This window comes from Ranitomeya variabilis, chromosome 5, assembly GCF_051348905.1.
Source record: "Ranitomeya variabilis isolate aRanVar5 chromosome 5, aRanVar5.hap1, whole genome shotgun sequence".
In the NCBI taxonomy this organism is placed as follows: Eukaryota; Metazoa; Chordata; class Amphibia; order Anura; family Dendrobatidae; genus Ranitomeya; species Ranitomeya variabilis.
The window spans coordinates 135624528-135645905 of record NC_135236.1 but is presented as its reverse complement, the minus strand read 5'-3'; the positions used below and the strand labels follow the sequence as shown (position 1 = coordinate 135645905).

Below are 21378 nucleotides of genomic sequence, written 5' to 3'. Positions count from 1 at the left end.
ACTCCGTAATTAGTCCTTAGGTCTCATACACATATGTGAGGAAAAAAAGGTCCAATTTCCGGACCCAAAAAAACGGATGAGTGCTATGCGAGTGTCGTGCGAGTACAATGCGATTTTCACACCTAGCATCCGATTTTCACACCTAGCATCCGATTTACATCCGAGTGCATTGCGATTGCTATCCAATTGCAATGCGATTTTGACATGAGCTTTGACATGAGCTTTTACATACATTAAATGAATCTAAAAGATTGGATATAGGTTATATCCGTATTCGCGCTTGTAAAAACCCAGGGAAAGTATATAAGAGGCTTGCGCTGAACTGCAATCAATGTTGGATTACTTCATAAAAAACATGCAGGGTAACATGTGAAAATGACTCTAAATTTAATAAATAATGATAAAAGTCTTACCCTGTATTACTGTTCAGACCGAAAAAAAGATGCTTGATTGCAAGTTCACGCTGAGCGAAATGCCTTGGTTGTCGGATATCTATATGTTGTTCCCAGCAGCGGTTATGCTGAAGGATGATAGATCGCTGGTTCTGTCCGCATGCGATGGCTGTCTCGGCCGATGGCAGCCCACCACTGCGTTCAGCTTACACAAACTGTTTGCCAGAGGCTGAGGTATGGGAAAGTCAATGTGGAAAAGCTGGGTAACGTACAGCTTTAATCTGCCAACTGCGGCGACGTTTCGGTATAAACCTTTATCAAGCTTGATAAAGGTTTATACCGAAACGTCGCCGCAGTTGGCAGATTAAGGCCATGTTCACACGCTGCGGGTTCCTCTGCGGGTTAATCCCGCAGCGGAATTGAAAATCTGCAGGGCAAAACCGCTGTGGTTATCCCTGCAGATTTATCGCGGTTTGTTCCGCGGTTTCCGCTGCGGGATTACTGCTGTACTATTGATGCTGCATATGCAGCAATATGCAGCATCAATAGTAATGTAAAAAATAATAAAAATTGGCTATACTCACCCTCTGACGTCGCGATCTCCCCGGCGCTGCAAGCGGCTGTGCCGACAAGGACCTTCGTGACGTCACGGTCATGTGACCGCGGCGTCATCACGGTCATGTGACCGCGACGTCACCGCAGGTCCTGCTCGCACAGCAACTGAGACCGGACGGCCGCGGGCAGCGCTGAGAGGTGAGTATAGCTTCATTTTTTATTTTAATTCTTTTTTTTACACTATTTTATGGTTCCCGGGGCCTGGAGGAGAGTCTCCTCTCCTCCACCCCGGGTACCACCCGCACATTATCCGCTTACTTCCCGCAACGTGGGCACAGCCCATGCGGGAAGTAAGCGGTTCAATGCATTCCTATGGGTGCAGAATCGCAGCGATTCTGCACAAAGAAGTGACATGCTGCGGGTTGTAAACCGCTGCGTTTCTGCGCGGTTTTTCCCGCAGCATGTGCACTGCGGTTTGCGGTTTCCATAGGGTTTACATGTTAATGTAAACGCTATGGAAACTGCTGCGGACCCGCAGCATCAAAATCGCGGCGGTTCCGCGGTAAAAACCGCAGCGTGTGAACATGGCCTAAAGCTGTACGTTACCCAGCTTTTCCACATTGACTTTCCCATACCTCAGCCTCTGGCAAACAGTTTGTGTAAGCTGAACGCAGTGGTGGGCTGCCATCGGCCGAGACAGCCATCGCATGCGGACAGAACCAGCGATCTATCATCCTTCAGCATAACCGCTGCTGGGAACAACATATAGATATCCGACAACCAAGGCATTTCGCTCAGCGTGAACTTGCAATCAAGCATCTTTTTTTCGGTCTGAACAGTAATACAGGGTAAGACTTTTATCATTATTTATTAAATTTAGAGTCATTTTCACATGTTACCCTGCATGTTTTTTATGAAGTAATCCAACATTGATTGCAGTTCAGCGCAAGCCTCTTATATACTTTCCCTGGGTTTTTACAAGCGCGAATACGGATATAACCTATATCCAATCTTTTAGATTCATTTAACGTATATACAATCAATGGTGGAGATTGTTTTATTCGCAGCTGAGGTAATTACTCTATAATACATAGCGCCACTCAACTTTGTTTTTAGCTTTTACATACAGCAGAGAAAAAAATCGCAGATGAGATGTCACCCATTGAATAACATTGGTCCGAGTGCAATCCGACTTTTTTTTATTTTTTTTATCGGATTGCACTCGTCCTTTTTTCTCGCAAGTGAGTATGAGCCCTTAGAAGGACTGTTGGTTTAGCTGGATTTGTGTAAAATATGATTGTATACCCACACTAACTGATAAACCTCCAAATCTGACCCAATCTCGGCAGCACCTGTCCCTACACTGTCTGAATCAGGAGCTGAATACGCCGAGCAGGGCGTTGCTAGGTCTCTTATACACCTGATGACGCTGTGCGGCCAGCCAATCACTGTAATGCCACAACCAAGATGGCTACGGCATTAGTGTGTGGCAGACAATCCCTGCATGTTGATTGGCTCTCTAAAGAGGGCCAATTATGCAGTGCAGGGACCCAAGCCCCCACTTAGCAAACCTGGAAATGCTGGGTGCTCACTGAGTACCGCTCGTACAGTGATGCTCGTGCGAGTAATGAGCATTACCAAGTATGCTTGCTCATCACTAATTACTACTCCTTTGCCTTGCCATCTAGCCCTATAAGGCCATGGGCACACTATCAGTATTTGGTCAGTATTTTACATCGGTATTTGAAAGCCAAAACCAGGAGTGGGTGATAAATGCAGAAGTGGTGCATATGTTTCTATTATACTTTTCCTCTGTTTGTTCCACTCCTGGTTTTGGCTTACAAATACTGAGGTAAAATACTGACCAAATGCTGCTAGCGTGACCGCAGCCTAAATGTCAGGGGTAGGTCAAGTGTGGGATTGGCACCAGCAGGGGGAATTGTAAGGCCATGTGCACACATTCAGTATTTGGTCAGTATTTTACATCAGTATGTGTAAGCCAAAACCAGGAGCGAAAAAGTATAATAGAAACACGTCACCACTTCTTTTATTTCTCACCCACTCCTGATTTTGGCTTACAAATACTGAGGTAAATTACGGTACTGACCAAATAATGTGTGAATGTGGCCTAATGGGAACGTCAGCAGAGCTAGCACAGTTTGCAGCCCTGTGACTACAAAGCAGAGCAGTATGCTCCCTAACTGTAGGTGCTTTTACTCTGCACGTTGCAGTGTCTGTCTGCTTCATACATCCTTTTGGCCTCTGTCATTATTGTATAGTTTGGTCCTCCTTTTTTATTTTTATTTTTTCAAAATTATCACAAAATCGCATAAAGCCAAAGTGTGTCAATAAATCACCCTAAGGCTAGGTGCAGACGACCGCATTTTTGGTCCTCACTGGAACCAGTGATAGTCTATGGGGTCATACACGTCAGCTTTTTTTCCTCAGACTGCGCTGGTCCCAGGAAAAATAATTGCAGCCTGCTCGAGATTAATGCGATATTCAGATCGCACTCAGTCATGCAACTCAATGAGTCTGTGGACCCCATCGGACTGCACTCGGATGACCTCTTTTTATATCTATGGCCGGTAAACTTGTGTGAAAAAGGTGGCAATCATACTTCCATGCGTACGTGGGCCAGTGATTGGGAGCAATTCTTCTGAAGGACAGCTATCGGAATTTATAGTATTGGCCGAGTAAACTGCAGTCCCGAATAACAGACAAAAGCGATGTATAAATCTTACAATAAGGAGCCAGGTTACAATCACCAAGTCCTTGCAGTAAAGCTTTCTAACCTTTTTAAATGATGTAACCTGTACTTATGGGCCAAAATGCTTCTTTTATGAATAGAATTGTTTTATGCAGTCTGCAAAGCAGACACAGGGATCAGGGAGCTGACTGCTATCACAAAAGCCGATCACTATGTCAATAGCACTGGTATGTGCCAAATTTATTCAAACATAATATACAAAAGGTTGCCACATTGGGTTCTTTCTACAAGTATCAATGTGGCAACCTTTTGTATATTATGTTTGAATAAATTTGGCACAAACCTTTTTTTGCATCATACCAGAATTGAGTGTGCTGTAAATTTCTCTACATGATTGACTAAGACCACACGGTCCGTTTTACCAGCACCTCCGTGTCCCTGACTTGAGTGCACACCATTATTCTTACATTAATAGCACTGGTATGACCCTAACATGCAGGGGAAGTGGGGCGCAGACACAGCACTTGTGAAGAAGCCCTTATAATGGTGGGAATAGGTTACTTTAAAGTCTATAGTGCCTAATTTAAAGAGGATCTGAAACCAGGTTAAAAGTGACCAGTTGTTGCACAAGGGCTCAAGATTTAAGGGTCCAATTCCACCTCCAAAGTAGGAAGTGTGCACTATGATGAGCTATTGGACTACAAAAGGTCCATATATTGTTCTTGCACGGGGGGCCTTCTTCTGTCAATGTCCGTTCGTAATTCAGATTTGTGGGAGTCTGGGTCCACAGACCTCCACTGATCGTTCTAAAAACTTTTCTGAAGATCACCGTTCAGCAGGTTGAAGCTCTCTGTTCCTACATGAGTGCGCGCACAGATCAGCATAGGAATCAAATGAAACTGTATGAGCCTGTACACTGTTTCAGATCAGTATGTAACTAATCTGTTAGGCTACGTTCACATTTGCGTTGTTGTGTGTTGCGTCGGCGACGCAACGCACAACGCATGCAAAACGCATTGTTTTGTGACGCATGCGTCCTTTTTTTGCATGATTTTGGACGCAAAAAAAAAATGCAACTTGCTGCGTCCTCTGCACCCTGACGCGTGCGCCCAAAAAGACGCATGCGTCACAAAACTCAACAAAACGCATGTCCATGCGCGTCCATGTTAAATATAGGGGCGCATGACGCATGCGGCGACGCTGCAGCGCACAACGCAAATGTGAACGTTACCTTAGGCCACGTTCACACATTCGGTATTTGGTCAGTATTTTACATCAGTATTTGTAAACCAAGTCAGTCAGAGGAAAATTATAATAGAAGCACGTCACCACTTCTGCATTTATCACACACTCCTGGTTTTGGCTTACAAATACCGATGTAAAAAAACTCACCAAATATTCAACGTGTGAACGGGGCTTAATTGGGAGGGGCTAGAAGTTTTGGAGACTTTATCACCCATTTAAATTAATGGGGATAAAAATTCACACAAACAAGCCAAAAAAGTACGTATTTTATACTTTTTTTTCCTGCCAACACTCTGGATATCAAAGTCTCATTTACAATGTTTGTCTTTCCTATCCACAGAGCCATTGCTACACCTGTGGCCAGAGCCATGGGGATAAAGAGCAAAGTCCGACAAAAAGCTTCACTTAATCCAGTCTTGGAAAATTTCTACATCTCAAGCTCTAAACACCCATCTCAAGTAAGTGTTTCAGCAGTTGTATCATAAAGCAGAGTGGTGTATTATTCTGATAAAGGATGGGCACTATCCCCAAGATCTTGTGTTGTGCTACAGAGCAAAAAAACATAACTTGTACAGTCCCATCTAATAACCAGTGCCTAATCCACAAAACACACCACAGGATATATACAGACTTGACTTCTGTAGTCAACTTTCATGTCCTTCTGAACATAACTATGAGCTGCAAGGCTTGTCTAAAATGATCTCACCATGGTCTGGCGTGCTAACCACAAGGCAAACTTTGAGAGCTTTTTCAGGGAACCTTAATTCACTGGTTCCCTTGAAGATCTCCTGCAAATTATATACATATAGTGTGTGTGTATGTGTGTATATATACACACATACACTAGGGATATTTGGCTTTCGGGTTAAATTTATGGAAAATGTAAGAAGTTCACGCTAGAGTTATGTTTTATCCTAAAAGTAGGGCTTTAAGTAGAAGCTTGCAATGGAGATTTTCTCATCTCAAATAATTTGTTGAAACAAAGCCAGTAACCATGGTGGGTATACCCCAACAAAAATGTAAATGTCTCAATAACTTGTCATGTGGCCTTGAGCATCAGTTACAGCTGGACATTGATGTCTCGTGCTGTTCACAAGTGGAGTTATTGTCTGCCGAGGCATCCAACTCCTCTTGAACGGCGGCCCTCAGGTCATTGAGGTTCTCGGGTACCGAGTTGCGAGCCTCTGCACTGTGACTCAGCTGATCCCTTGGGTTCTCTATGGAATTCAAGTCTGAAGAAAGTGCAGGTTATTAAATTTGAGGCTCCCCAGTCTCCAGCAGCCGTTCCCTAATGATGCAACCTCGATGAGCGCATTGTCGCCCATGAAGATGAAATTAGGCCTGTGTTGTCCATGCAGAGGCACAATGATGGGATGTTCTTAAAGTAGTAGTGGTTATCACAAGTTTAGGGCAGTTCTGTATTGACTAGACACCTGCCCACACTGTAACACCACCGAAGACTCGTCTGGTGACAACAGTGGCTGATACATAGCGCTCTCATTTACGTCACCAACATTGTTTGCACCCATCATTTCTGCTCAGCTTGAATCGACTTTTATCTGTTAACAGCACTGCGGCCCACTGGTCCCTCGTCCAGGGTAGATGCTCTCTGGCCCATGCAAGACGATGGTGATGTGGTCAGGTACCCTTGCAGGTCGTCTAGCACGCAGACTGTGCTGATGTAGACTGTTCGGATGGTCTGACGTGACACTTGGGTGCCTCTCACCTCCCTTACATGTGCCTGGTGTTGTGTGTCATTCGTCATACGGTTTTGAAGGGCATTGTTCACAATGAAGCGGTCATCACTGTGGGATGTGGCCACAGGACGTCCACTTCTCTGCCTCTCTGACTTTTCCAGTCTCTGTATCTCCGTTACAATCTGCTGATGACTCTGTGTCTCTCTAAGCTCAGTGGCCTCATCCGTCTGAAAACAACCTGCTTGAAGTCTCGCAATGGTGAGGTACTGTTCTTCAATTGTTAGGTATTCGTCTTGGTCTCATGATGTCAAAATGTGAACAGCATGATGAGGAGGATTGTTTAATACTAATTTTTTAATTGAACTAAAACTGTATTGGGAGATTCATGCATCAAACGCCTGTTGTGAATTTTGCCATTGAGTTCCTTGTTAGAGAACAGCAAGTTGTGCAAAAAGTACTGAAACATTGAACAGTTGGACACGGGCATTAAAAGGTTAAGAGAAGGCTACATTAAGTTCACCTAAAAAGGTTAAAGTGCATTTTAGGATCACCCTGAACTTTCCCTAGAAAGCTAAATATCCCTAACTTTTTGTGAGTAGTGTATATGTACAGTGACGGAAATAAGTATTTGATCCCTTGCTGGTTTTGTAAGTTTGCCCACTGACAAAGACATAAACAGTCTATAAATTTAAGGGTAGGTTAATTTTAACATTGATTGAATATCAAAAATAAAATCCAGAAACTCACATTGTATAGATTATATAAATTTATTTGCATTTTGCAGTGAGAAATAAGTACCATATTTTTCGGATTATAAGACTCACTTTTTTCCCCCAAATTTGGCGGGGAAATGGGGGTGCGTCTTATAATGCGGATATACCTTACCGGTATCGTTGCTGCAGGCTGGAATGAGGGGGTCTCCGAGCTGAAATCTCATCTCCTGAGATCTTGGTGCCGAGATCTCCATCTGCGCATGCGCCGCCCCCTGGTGGCCATTTTCCCGGAGTCCACCGCACAGGAAACCATGGAACTGCGGGGGCTCTAGCCTTTCACAAAATGTCGGCAGGGCCCCCGCAGCAGCGTCTGACACCCACAGCGGTGCGCCGCACATCGGAACACCCCCTCATCCCAGCCTGCATCATCACCCCACTCCTGCTTCCTCAGGCAGCCAGCCTGGGACCCCGCTTCACCGCAGCCACCAATAAGTAATAATAAGCCACCAATAAGTAAGCAATAAGACGCATGGATTATAAGAAGCACTACCATTTTAGTACCAAAAATTTTTTTTTACTATTTTTCTCCTCAAAATTTGGGGTGCGTCTTATAATCCGGAGCTTCTTATAATCCGAAAAATACGGTATATGATCCCTCTGGCAAACAAGACTTAATGCTTGTTGGCAAGCACAGCAGTCAGACTTTTTTTGTAGTTGGTGATGAGGTTTGCGCACGTCAGGAGAAATTTTGGTCCACTCCTCTTTACAGTTCATCTCTAAATCATTAAGATTTTGAGGCTGTTGCTTGGCAACTCGGAGCTTCAACTCCCTCCATACGTTTTCTATGGGATTAAGGTCTGGACACTGGCTAGGCCACTCCATGACCTTAATGTGCTTCTTTTTGAGCCACTCCTTTGTTGCCTTGACTGTATGTTTTGGGTCATTGTCTTGCTGGAAGACCCAGCCACGAACCATTTTTAATGTCCTGGCGGAGGGAAGGAGGTTGTCACTCAGGATTTTACGGTATATGGCTCCATCCATTCTCCCATTGATGTGGTGAAGTAGTCCTAGGCAGCATTTCTCTTCCTCCAAACACGTTGAGTTGAGTTATTGCCAGAGACCTCAATTTTTGTCTCATCTGACCACAGCACCTTCTCCCAATCACTCACAGAATCATCCAGGTGTTCATTGGCAAACTTCAGATGGGCCTGCACATGTGCCTTCTTGAGCAGGGGGACCTTGCGGGCACTGCAGGATTTTAAACCTTTACAGCATAATGTGTTACCAGTGGTTTTCAAAGTGACTGTGGTCCCAGCTGCCTTGAGAACATTAACAAGTTCCCCCTGTGTAGTTGTAGACTGATCTCACCTTCCTTATGATCAAGGATAGCCCACAAGGTGAGATTTTGCATGGTGCCCCAGATCGATGTCGATTTTGTATTTCTTCCATTTTCTTACTATTGCACCAACAGTTGTCTCCTCCTCACCCAGCTTCTTATGGTTTTGTAGCCCATTCCATCCTTCGAAAGCTCTTTGGTCTTGCCAAAGTTGTAGAGGTTAAAGTCTGACTGATTCATTGAGTTGGTGGACAGGAGTCTTTTATAAAGGTGACTGTGTAAGACAGCAGTCTTTAATGCAGGTAACAAGTTGATTAGGAGCATCATTCTAACTAGTCTGTAGGAGCCAGAACTTTTAATGGTTGATATTTGATCAAATACTTATTTCTCACTGCAAATTGCAAATAAATTAGTATATTTTATATAATGTGATTTTCTGGGTTTTATTTTTGATATTCTGTCTCTCAATGTTAAATTTAACCTACCCTTAAATTTATAGACTGTTCATGTCATTGTCAATGGGCAAACTTACAAAATCAGCAAAGGATCAAATAATAATTTCCTTCACTGTATGTGTTGTAAAGCCACACCTCACCACCCCCACTTGACATCACTATTATGTTGGAGGGGTCACGCAGTATGGTCTCCCAACTTGCACCAATGTGACGTTCCACACCTCCTAGGGATATGTAAGGTTAGCTTTACACAGACACCCCCTGTCTACACGGGCCAAGGGAGGCACGGGGAGTGAGTGAAGGTGGCCCACACTGACATGGTGTCACAGTCACACGCAACCCTGAAAGGCTATGAGGCCCCTTTCACTTAACCAGTGAAAGGGAGCGCTGTCAGCCCGGTAAGACTGCCACCAGTTCCTTGTTAGATAGAAGCCTGGTCCATTATTGGGATTATATAGGGCCAGAAACCAGGCCCAGTAGCATGTGAAGTTAAAACCGAAAATACAGGACAGGTGTGGATTTGTAGATCGAGATAAGAGCAGCCCAAGGTTAAATGATATATTTGATTGCCTAACGGGCACTCTTGACATTGCATTATATACAATAGTCAGATATGAAAATACAGGTGAAGCACAAAAGATATAAGTAGATGTGTGATGTCAATTATTGGTTTGATGTTCGTTTGTGTTTGCGTGGGGGCATGGGCTACTAGCTAGTTCCCGTTCCTTCTAGTACGTTACTCGACGTGGCCTCCTTTTAAAAGTGAACAGCAAGCATGACAAAGAGAGAAGAGAGCACATGACCTTACACAAGCCTTTATCCCCTTGGTCGGTTACTCCATTCCAACCCCAGGATGGGCTTTATCTCCTGCTCCTGGGTGTTTGTAGCGTATTCTCCCAAAACCCATGAAAGATCATAACTTCCCAACAGAAAGTCATGAAGTGGCAGTTCTGGTGCCACTGGATGTGGCCAAGTCCCTGTTACGCTTGGAGATCAAACGCAGCTTTGCTACCTGGCTTCTACTAGCTGTTCTTCAAATCTTTCCACCCTGGGGTTCTAGAATGGATCGACACCCTGGAATGCGTTCTGCCTGTTCCAGAGATCTTTAAAATATAACTGGTGTGTGGCTAGGACGTACGATAGTTCCATATATTCCTTAAATCTCCTTATGAAATCCTATCTAACATTGACAAAGCAGTTACACAGCATGGGCTCCCACAGGAGGTCATACTGTATGAGCCTGGATATAAGCTACGGTGATGAGGGTGTTAGCTTTCACTTAGAAGCTGGTGAGGCTGGACTACTTGCTGAGCCAGGTGTCCTGTTACAGCTACACATGCTGAAGGAGGATTGTAATCTGCCATTGAATCCCCCCCATATGCTTCACAGTTTGTATGTGTGTGTTTTATATATGAAATTGTGATAGTTGCTGGACCAGGGTTGTGCTAATAAATTGACTCCTCTCTAAAATACAGTATATTTGATATGTAGTGGAGATATTGTAGATGCACAAAATCAGCTGCAAGTATAGCCCTAAACCACTTAGGGAAATATAGATACTACAAGAAGAAAAAAATATATTGTACTTGCGCTATATAGAATGCATGGATTGAACACCGATGTAATGTGGTTACCTGTAAGACAGGAGTTGGCTTTATGGGGACAGCTTTTATGAGATTTCGGTGCTAAATAGGTACGAATAGAGATATGTCGATATGAACTGGAGTCTAAAGAAAGTAAAAAAAAGAGGACTTAAAATTACAAAAAAATTAAACTAACTGGAAGGTATACTGCTGTATTGCTGTATATAAATGGACATATCACAAGAGGGAGAAAACAGGTGCTGTGGGGGACAGGTAACGCTGAAAACTAGAGAACGTGTTCCGCTATTTTAAAAATTATATATATGTGTATAAGGACACGTGCAATGAAGCAGTGTGGTGGCTAAACCTGCAGACTAAAAGGTAAGAGTTCAGTACCTGTGTCCAGGCACAAGTGTAGCTTGATCCATAAAATATAAAAACAACCTTGCTGAAGATGAAGAGAAGGCTTTCATATACTTATTGTCACTTCCTGGGCAGAAGGCTGGTGTATGCGTCCTGAGCGCACTGTCCCGGCCGGTGAACGATGCGCGATGCTTAGTTTCAGTGCAGCTGGCAGGACCTGCGTAGCATCCAGGTCACGTGGTGCCCCTGTGAGTCTTACAGGTAACCACATTACATCGGTGTTCGATCTATGCATTCTATATAGCGCAAGAACAATATATTTTTTTCCTCTCTAAAATACATACAGTATATTATATATATCTTTTGAACTGTGGAAAACTTCAGTTTTTGTTAGAATTTCTACTTTAAATGTGACTGTAGTGCTCTTCTTGCACTGAGATGAGTGGCGGGTTAGGTCTTGTCGAGTGGACATTGGAAGCGAAAGCTAAAATGAATGAGATGCAGTGAAAATAAAAATACCATAGACGGCTATATTTGTGTGTATTAGAATATAAATAGTCATTTGTTAATGAGGTTGGGATGAGTTTGCCAGGAATCAAAATATGAAGATGGAAAAACTGGGTCTGTGAACTGAGACTGCTAGAAAAGCTGTGACGAAAGCTCCAGATATTTATAACATGGGTTACAATATATAAAAGGAGGTCAGTTCATTTAACTAAACGAGTCTTTCTCAATAGTGACAACCAAGAAGTGCCTGATACCTACTAATCCTGGTGACAGAGATTATGCTGTTTCTGAAACCTTTGAGCATCCATTCTCTAAGGTTAATTTTATCTGCTCGCTGTTGCATAATCACAGCTGTGCGAGTTTTGGACCAAAATTCTCCCATTGTATTGATTAAAATAGATTCAGAGAATCAGTTATTGTCTTTAAGAAACAACTTGTGGCCAAAATTCTTGGTGTACAACAGATCTACTGTACGCCAGCTTGGAGATCTCCGTAAGGAGTAGTTGTACCCTCTGGTTGTGCCCATCGCGGCACGTGGGTCTGTTAGGGTTGTTCTGGGTACCAGTAGAGGTTGCATGGCCAATGCCAGTTCTCTGTAGATACCTCATTTTTCTGTGATACATTTTCAGTTCCCTGCCATACTATGATAATTGACTTTTTTTCTCTAGAAATTTTTTTTTACTTCAATTTTTGGTGGCTGCCTTAAAGGGAATCTGTTGCCCTTAAAACACTGTCTATGAGCTGCCGCTTTGTACTGTACGGAAGACCGGAGAGAGCGATGCAAAGGTGCAGAGCCACTGATTGAGTTTCCGGAAGCCGTCACTTCAGCGCTGTCAATCAAGATATGACAAAATGCTCATTATGCAAATTGAGGGAGCACAATGCTGCACTAAGCCCTTGGCCATGTCAAAGGTGCACAGAAGCCACCTAATTTGTGACAACTAAACCCCTAAAATCTATACTTCAGGTATTGTTTTCATAGGGCAAAGTCTCCTACACACACATATAAGTGATTTTAATTCGCATTGTGAGGGTGAGAGACTTTCTTTAATAAGGTTTTGTTGAGTAGTTTGATGTTGATGTGAATCATAAAGCTATATCCTATATATACAAGATGTTGATGTGAATCATAAAGCTATATCCTATGTATACAAGCACTCCATGAACTACAATTTTGTCATGCCACTGAGTATCCGGCACTCTTTCCTCCATGTAACCTCCTAAGAGCAGGCCTCATACACCCACAGACACAAGCATACATGCAAGGACCGCTTTATACTTCTGTTAAAGCCCGTCTCATGGCTACTATGCTGAGAACCAACCCTTACTAAAGTATCTGTCTCACCAGCAGAAGCACTGCATATAGTGAGCAAGCTGCATTTATTATTAAATGGAATAGGACAGCAATTTTTTTGCTATGTAGTCTGAGAGCAGCATGATGTAGGGACAGAGACCCTGATTATAGCGGTGTCATTTATTAGGCTGTGTGTTGCTGTTTCAATAAAATCAGTGTATTATCAGCAGATGATCACTACAGGACTAGGTGTCTTGTGCCTCCTAGTCAACTGCTCTGTGTAACCCCCACCACTGATTAGCAGCTTTCTGTCAATATACATAGTACACCGAAAGCTGCTGCTCAGTGGTGTGGGGGGGATATACGGGGCTCCGCATTCAGACCTCTGCTAGATTTGAAGCAGAGAAAACAGTGATTGTATCAAAAAGAGAGACAGCATACAGACCAGCAAGTGACACATCGCTGCAATTACGCATATTACATCATACAGCTCTCGGATTACAAAACAAAAGCCTAATGACAGATTCCCTATAAATACATCTTGTAGAACTGACGAGGCCGGTGTATTTACTTTGAAAATCCTTGACAGAATGGCTGTGTAATCCTTATATGAATGTTTATCTCATTCTCCACCCACCTGATCTGATTGACAGCTGAGGTCTCGTACTGCTCAGTGCATGATGCTTCAGTCAGTACACTTGGACCCATGAGAGATTTCATTCAACAACTGGACAACTTTTTAATTTCCAGATTATAAAACTATTTTGACATGAATTTTCAAAACAAGTGCACCGACATCATCAGGTTAAGAGATCTGTTAAATGTGTACAGTTTGTGTTGTGAAATCTGGTGACAAATTTGCATTAAAGGTCGGTTCGCTGCATATAAAAGTTTCATCCAGAAAAGTGGCAGCAGCAGCTATTAATCATTTACAAGACCATTTACACTTTCCGATGTTACAGAATTTCATTGTGTCTATAAAAATCACACTCTACTTTAGCTCCTTATGGCATCTGATTATTTATTTTTTTCATGCACGAATAGACTGGAGTGGGTGAGTGTCATCCTATGTACAGAAGAAGTTCACTGTCAGTGTATATAATCGCTCTTCTGCACTGCCGCATTGAATAACATTGGTCTGAGTGCTGTCGCGTTTTTTTTCCACGGACAGCACCCGGACCGAAAATACTGTCCTGTGAGCGAGCCATGCATACACACAGAAGAGGATCAGAATTACTCTGAAATTTGCCTGTGCAAATCATTCATGTTGCATATTGTACAGACATGCAAAACATTTTTGGTTTCCTGGAATATTAAACATTGTCATCAGGATTGCTGCAGGACATTTACAGAATTGACGGCCACATACAAATGGAGCAATTGGATATTAATAGTGGATATACCCAAAAAGTCAGCTGTCAGGTTTATCTGTATGTTGCATACATTTCTTTATTCTTTTAGATTGATGTCAGGGTGTTGCAACCCTTACTTCATCATAATGCATGATGTTCGATCCTCCACTGATAATGGTCCTACAATAACTCCGGGTTTCCTAGCAGGACATTTGTAAATGGTTTCTTAGGACAGGTAACCCCTAAGCTGGACTGCACAGTTGTCTTCCCGGACTCCCCACAATCTATGCTTGGATTGTGTGAGCAGGAGCTCTTACTGCCTGGGGCATAGGGGATAATCCGCTGTCAGACACACCACGTGCCAGCGTATTGTGCTTCTCCAGGTGAGGCGTGTCAGGGATATTCCCTACTTGAAAAATACTTCTAATGTTAAATACCTTAATATAGATTTTTATCATATTTGCACACAAACTGATGTTAAAAAAAAAATCTCTGCCTCCATACAAAATCAGAGGCACGCAGAGGTACAGTAAGGGTCCATACACGTCTGTGGGTTCCCTATTACAGCTCTGTATAACTGGAATCCTTAAAGGGGTTTTCCACTTTTAGAAAAGTGTTCTCCAAACGCTCTAAGATGCCTAAAATAACAAACCGAGCAGGCATTCGCTCTCCCCAGGTTCAGCGCTGGCCTCCCATTGCTGCTCTCGGGTCTCTGTGTTTTAATTGTAGTTGTGACGTTACATTGACACCTATCACCGCTGTAGCCAATCACTGAGGTTAAACCCTAAGACAGAAACAAAATGAACATTTACCCTACTGTAAGTAAATAAAAAGCCATAGTGCTTACAAATAGCATAGGGTACTTAGTAAAGCTTGAATTCATTGCAGCAGTAATTCCGGCCCGCTCCTCCATGCAGATCTTCTCCAGATCTTTCAGGTTTCGGGGCTGGGCAACATTGAGTTTCAGCCCTCTCCAAAGATTTTCTGTTGGGTTCTGACCTGGAGACTGGCTAGGCCACTCCAGGACCTTAAAATGCTTCTTATGGAGCCACTCCTGGGTTGCCCAGCCACAATCCATCTTCAGTGCTCTAACCAAGGGAGGGAGGTAGTTGGCCAAAATCTCACAATACATGGTGGAGAGATTGGAGTGTGAGTGTGTGGTCAGGTGTCTTTTATACAGCTAACGAGTTCAAACAGGTGCAATTAACACAGGTAATGAGTGCAGAGTAGGAGGGCTTCTTACAGAAAAATTAACAGGTCTGTGAGAGCCAGAATTCTTGCTGGTTGGTTGGCGGTCAAATACTTATTTCATTGAAGTCAGTGGGTCCGTGAAAAAAATTGGGCTGCACTCTGATTACATCCGAGTGCGGGATTTTCATGAACTGTACTTGACTTTCTCTGCAGTATTTTGTTTTCTGCTGTAATTGGAGATTCATGACTTTTTAATGCAGCCTCTGTGATAATTCCCTCCATTTGCCCTGAGAACAGAAGTGTAATATAAGAGGCCGATGAAGGGTCTATGATTCATCCTCCTGCGCTCCTGCACATGTCAGTGCCTAGTCTGATGTTCCCATGTATGCTGCAGTCAGTTCTCTGTAATATAACCTTGTGATACTGCTGTACTCGGAGACTGATTTCATCTGGTGCTGAAAACACACCTTTTTTTTGCCACGGTCAGCACCAGTGTTTGACATCAAACAATGAACAATAGGAGCGGTCTTCTGTAAACATCCCAGGGTCAGCTATTTTAGTGGTGCAAGGCTTTAGGGGCCCCATAAACCATAGATAGCTGTCTGTTCTGCTAGCAGCTCTCTCTCTCAATTCCTCCATACACAGGAGAGTATCTGTGTAGCTAGAAGACCTCTCTGGTGGCTTACGGACAACAAAAGGATCAGATGTCCGAAATCAGCTATGATAGCTGATTCTTTCCTTCAACTTTCTGACCAAAAAGAGTCAGGAGGCCTCCATACACATTACTGTCAGCCGATCCCATCGATTTTGGCCAGTCCGGCCATTCAATGGAGGCCTTCAGATCTGTATGGAGATATTAACTATATTTGGCCATTGCTGCTTGATGGTGTTGATGGATTTTATGAAGTATATTAAATATTTTCAATAGTAATATACTGTATATTGAAAAATAAAAGCTAATATCTAATTATTTCCTGTCTGTAAATATTCAACATGTTTTGGCAGGTATATCTTTTCATCCAGAACTTTATTATTGATGACCTATATCTTAGGGTAGTCATCAATTTCAGATTGTTGGGGATCCAACTTCATGAATCTGTAACAATCAGTTGATACTATCACAAGTTATGGAGCTGTGTCATTTCCGATGCAACATGGCATCTACCATCGGCTGATCGGTGACGGCGTGGCAGTCCATCCCCACTAATCTAATAAGGATGACCTAAGAATAGATCATTTTAATGTTCTGAAACAGCCTTTTAAAGGGAAACTGACATCACTTACTAACCTAACCCCGTGCTCCTGCAGGCAATCATGTGATAATTAGAGTGGTGTTTGTAGCTAAGCTATACATTCTGTGGTTTTGCTATAGTTATAAATTAAAAACTTGCCAAGTATAAACCTGAATCATCGGGGCGGTACGGGATACTAGCTGAGTTTCCGAGACAGCTATTAAAAAAAATTACCAATTCCCATTGATTGTTCTCTCCAGTTTGGTAATGTCAACGTATGACAGAGGTGTTCTGAACCCAGATCCTGCAAGTGTGTGTGCTGGTTTTCAAAGATGCCTGCGCTAACGTTGCCAGACTGGAGCCATCAATCTACCGGAATGGGCATTTTTTTCAATAAATGACTGAGACTTGGCCAGGATACCATGCCACCCCGATGATTTAGGCTAAAACACAGCAAGTTTTTAATTATAAAGCCACAGAACGAATAGCTTAGATACAAACACCATAGTAATTATCAAGTGATTGCCTGCAGGGGCAACGGGGTTAGGTTAATGGGCGATTTTCTGATGTCAGATTCCCTTTAAGGCCATCTTCACATCTGCATCCAACTACAGTCTAATACCAATGAATGGTGCCTTTGAGATCCCATTTAAATGTTGCAGAAAATATGTAGATCTTACGCTCGGCATTACAAAGGGTTAAATCGATTTCCACTTCCTCATCAAAATCCATAAAGATAACAGGAGCCTGTTATGGTGCATGAGGACAGCTCTGTCACAAAACAATGGCCTATGGTTATAAAGTAGGTCATGCAGATAAGATATACAGAGCTACCTCCAGTTACAATATTAATCCGTTCTGGGAGGACTTTAGTAACTTGGAAATATTGAAACTTCAGACCATGACTGCATAGAAAACTAGAAATTGGTTCTAAAGCCTCAAAAGTGTCGCTAACTCTTGTAGATACGGCGACTCGGAGAACTGCTGATGGTTAGAGGATCAGTTTGTGGAGGACAAGAGCTTCTCCATTGTCCTGTACAGTGTGCACAATGTGTAAACATTATTTCTCTGAGGACGCGGCCATCACCTTACCTGGAAAGTGTTGACCGCATACTGGGGTTAGTGAAATGCCGTATATAGGATTATTAACAGCTAAAGGTAATGATTTGCAATTTTTGCTTATGCAGACGGACATCTATGGCCTGGTTAAGAAATCCAACCGAACAGCAGTACAGATCGAAAGATGGTTCAGGAAGAGAAGGAATCAGGACCGGCCTGCTGTGATGAAGAAGTTCCAGGAATCCTGGTGAGAAAAGGTTCCTGGGGTTTGGAATACTTCGCCTATGTGCAGTATCTGCTAACTTCTTCTGGAACTTTAGAAGCAGAGCTTGCCATAAAGTGCCCATACACAAGAGATAACTTTCAGCTATTTCTCCTGGCTTCCCCATACACCTGAATGTTTGGCTTAGCCAAGTGTTCTTCATGGGGAGATAGGAGTAGGCCACTTCTCGAATAAGTTTCCTAGAGAACAAAGAGATCAGGTGAGAGAATCGGGAGGCCCCCATTCATTTTAGATGGTCTGCTGATGCCACCAATATTGTCGGGTTTAGATAAATGTTATCTAATGTGTAGGTGGGGCCTGTAGGTACGAGATTAGGAATATCATACAACTCAATGGTCACGGAAGTCTGGGGACCTTGGTTGTGACATCAGCCTGTAGGAGCTATGCTAGTCTATGTTGCTAATCCAAGGGCGTTGGTTATTTATTTATTTTTATTTTATTCATAGAAGTATGTATGTGTATTAATACACAGCTGATATATAGGTACATTCTGTAGAAAACTTGACTTATTTTGCTTTTACTTCTCATGCTCTGTTCAGGAGTTACAGCCAACATTAGCACATGTGCACACAACATCTTTTTCAGGCTGTCTAACCCTACCACATTTTAGGAAATTATGATATAGTGGGGTTTTTTCTTCTGCGCTTTACGGATGTATACTTTATGTATATATTTTTTTAAACTCCATTCAACATTGGAGAAATTTGCTAGAGGTTTGTGTAAAACACTGGCAAAATGCTCAAATAGCCACCTTGGCGTCTTCTGGATGTCTACTGAGCTTTCCAATTTACCGTCTACGCTAAAGTAAAGTGTCTTCAGAATGGCAAATTCCTGAACAATGGCCCACTCAGTTCTTTTAACCACTTGGTATCTTTTCTTACCTTAAGCGGTTTAAAGACTCTCAAAAGCCTGAACATTTGAACAGCGAGTTATTACATTACAGTGCATATGTTGGGCTAGTTGCAGATGAGCGTATTTTTTTGTCATTCGAGAAAATCGGATTGATTATGCTAATTTACACTCTAATTAGACTCTGACCAAACTCTGATCAGATTGTGATCTGATTTTCTCAGATGAGGAGAAGATGGAGAAAAAAAATTCTCCATCTTCTTAGTATGTGGAAATCTGACTGCACTCTGATGTTATCCAAATGTGGTCTGATGTTTTCTGTGGACCCATTGACTTGTATGGCCAAGTTCAGTCTGAATATCTGATCAAACTCGGGAACTCAGTGTTTTGTTTTTTTTTCCCTCGGACAGACTCTGTCCGAAGGAAAATCTGGACATGTGCACGGCCTCATAGAATAACATTGGTTGGAGTGCGATCCAGTATTATGTCGGATCTCCACGCTAGCCATTAATACGGTTGTCTCCTTGAGCCCTTAATGTGGACATGAAGGAGCTTCTATCACAGGGATCAGTGATCCCACCAGACTCCAGTATTTCACCAGCTTTTAAGTAGTGCATAATGTCTGTGGACAGATCCAAAAATTATAATTTGTGCCAGAGAAAATCCATCTGTTTTTTATTTTGCTCATGCTTAAGCTGATTGTTCTGGAATAGATTCTGTCACTGTTAACATCAGAGCATATATTATTTGTCTTCATGTGACTGGATGACATTGCGGCAAGCTATCCACTCGCCTGAGCAGTTCATCCCACAGACACTAAGTATGAGCGCCACACCCTGCTGGCACTTCTGGTGCCCGGCCTCGCATTCTGCAATGCTAACCACAAGTCACAAATGTAACTGCAAATAACTCGGCCTAGAACGGAAACGCTTCATTGTCAGGATCTCCAAAAGGGGCTTCACATAGGCAGAGGAATACAGTAAAGGATTAACATGGGGTGGCGCACACATCACTCACTGGAAATAAACATGGAAGCTGGCAGAGCAGCGACATTCTGGAATTGGGGACGTTGTTGTCCAGAGTTAGATTTAGGATCTGGACACTGACAGCAGCGAGTAAATGTTGTACAATATAAGAAACATAAACTTCTCGCGCCCTTTGGTGTGGTCGGAAGGCTTGGCGCTATATGGCAAGTTTGGCTGTGACACAGATTGCTATATGTCGCTGCTTCATCAGAGCCCAATGCAAGTGAACAGGGTCTCATTGCAACCCCTAGATTATCATGACAAGTGAGGCGCAAAAAATCGGACCTAGTTTTGCATCTTGCTTGTTGTGGTACTCTAGTGGTCACAATGTGACCCCATTCATGCAGTGTGATGTAGCAGTAGCCCCGGACTTAGGCTTGCATGTGTGTATAGACGTTCTACAGGAAGGAGTTTTGGCTACAGTTTTGAAATATAAATGTAGCAATTCTTCTAGTGCAGACAATTAAAGAAGTTTTCCATGTATAATAATAATTTTATGCCAATCTGCTTTCTCCAGGTGAAAGTATTAAAAGGGAACCTGTCACCAGGTTTGGCAGATACGAGTTATGGCTACCCCCTTTCAGGGCTTATCTACAGCATTCTATAATGCTATATATAAGCAAAAAAAAAGCCAAGAAGACGGCGCTGCCTATGGTCAGCACGCAATACAAAAAGTGCACATGCACATATTGATTTATAACTGTACTCTAAACCAGGGCCGGACTGGCCATTTGGAAATTTTGGCAAATGCCAGAAGGGCCTGTCTGGTCATGGGCTGCCTTGCTGCTGCATTGTTAACAAAATCTGTGTAATCAGGACACCCATACTGTTAAGAGTAGTGACGGAGCACAAAGTCGCTGACTACTTTACTTACCCCAGCAGGCCACGGGTATCATGAGACATATTGGTCTTGTAGTAAATCTTGTTTTCCCTCTATCCACGGTAATCTTAGTAATATATCCCATCTGGTGCTTGGTGACGGGGACACCATGGGCCTGTGTGATTTCAAATGCCAGGGCTGAATTTCAGCCCCAGTCCGTACCTGCTCTAAACTGAGACATTTAGCAAACAATTGATCAATTCTTTGAGCCGCCCCGCCACGTCACGGCATTCTCATAATGGGGCAGTCCTACTCTACGTTTTTTATATTCGCTGTGCCATTACGGCCTCCTAAATGTATTAAAAGCGGGACTATATTAAATGCAAACATACCTGAAGCATTTCTGAAACACTCCCATGGCGCCAAAAGGGCAAGCGCAGATAAAAGCTGACCAAGTCCGGACAAGATATCCGGACTTTTCAGATCTAACCTCCATGCTGCCAAACCAGCAACCATGGATGAAGGGTGAGACAGGCCCAGACACAGATGCATAATCAAGTAGAGCCTATGGGGGAGGGGAGGGCTGCTGCAAGTGTGTGCAACAGCCTAGATCAATCACGATAAAGACAGATAAAATGGCGTGCATAACCAAGCGCGCACGGCCAAAGTGGGGGTCAGCCACAAACCAATATAAAGAAAAAGCTAAGAAGCCAGTGC

At 43.0% G+C, this 21378-nt stretch overlaps 1 protein-coding gene across 5 annotated transcripts in view; it reads left to right on the top strand.

The window, feature by feature from the left end:
* The window catches only part of CERS3 (ceramide synthase 3), a 198604-nt gene that overhangs the window by 150036 nt on the left and 27190 nt on the right, over positions 1-21378 (top strand). For all 5 annotated transcript variants that reach the window (XM_077263362.1, XM_077263363.1, XM_077263361.1 and 2 more), the window contains 2 exons: positions 5243-5360; positions 17813-17931. In XM_077263362.1, coding sequence (XP_077119477.1) covers positions 5243-5360; positions 17813-17931 — 237 coding nt within the window. The remainder of the gene's footprint in view (positions 1-5242; positions 5361-17812; positions 17932-21378) is intronic.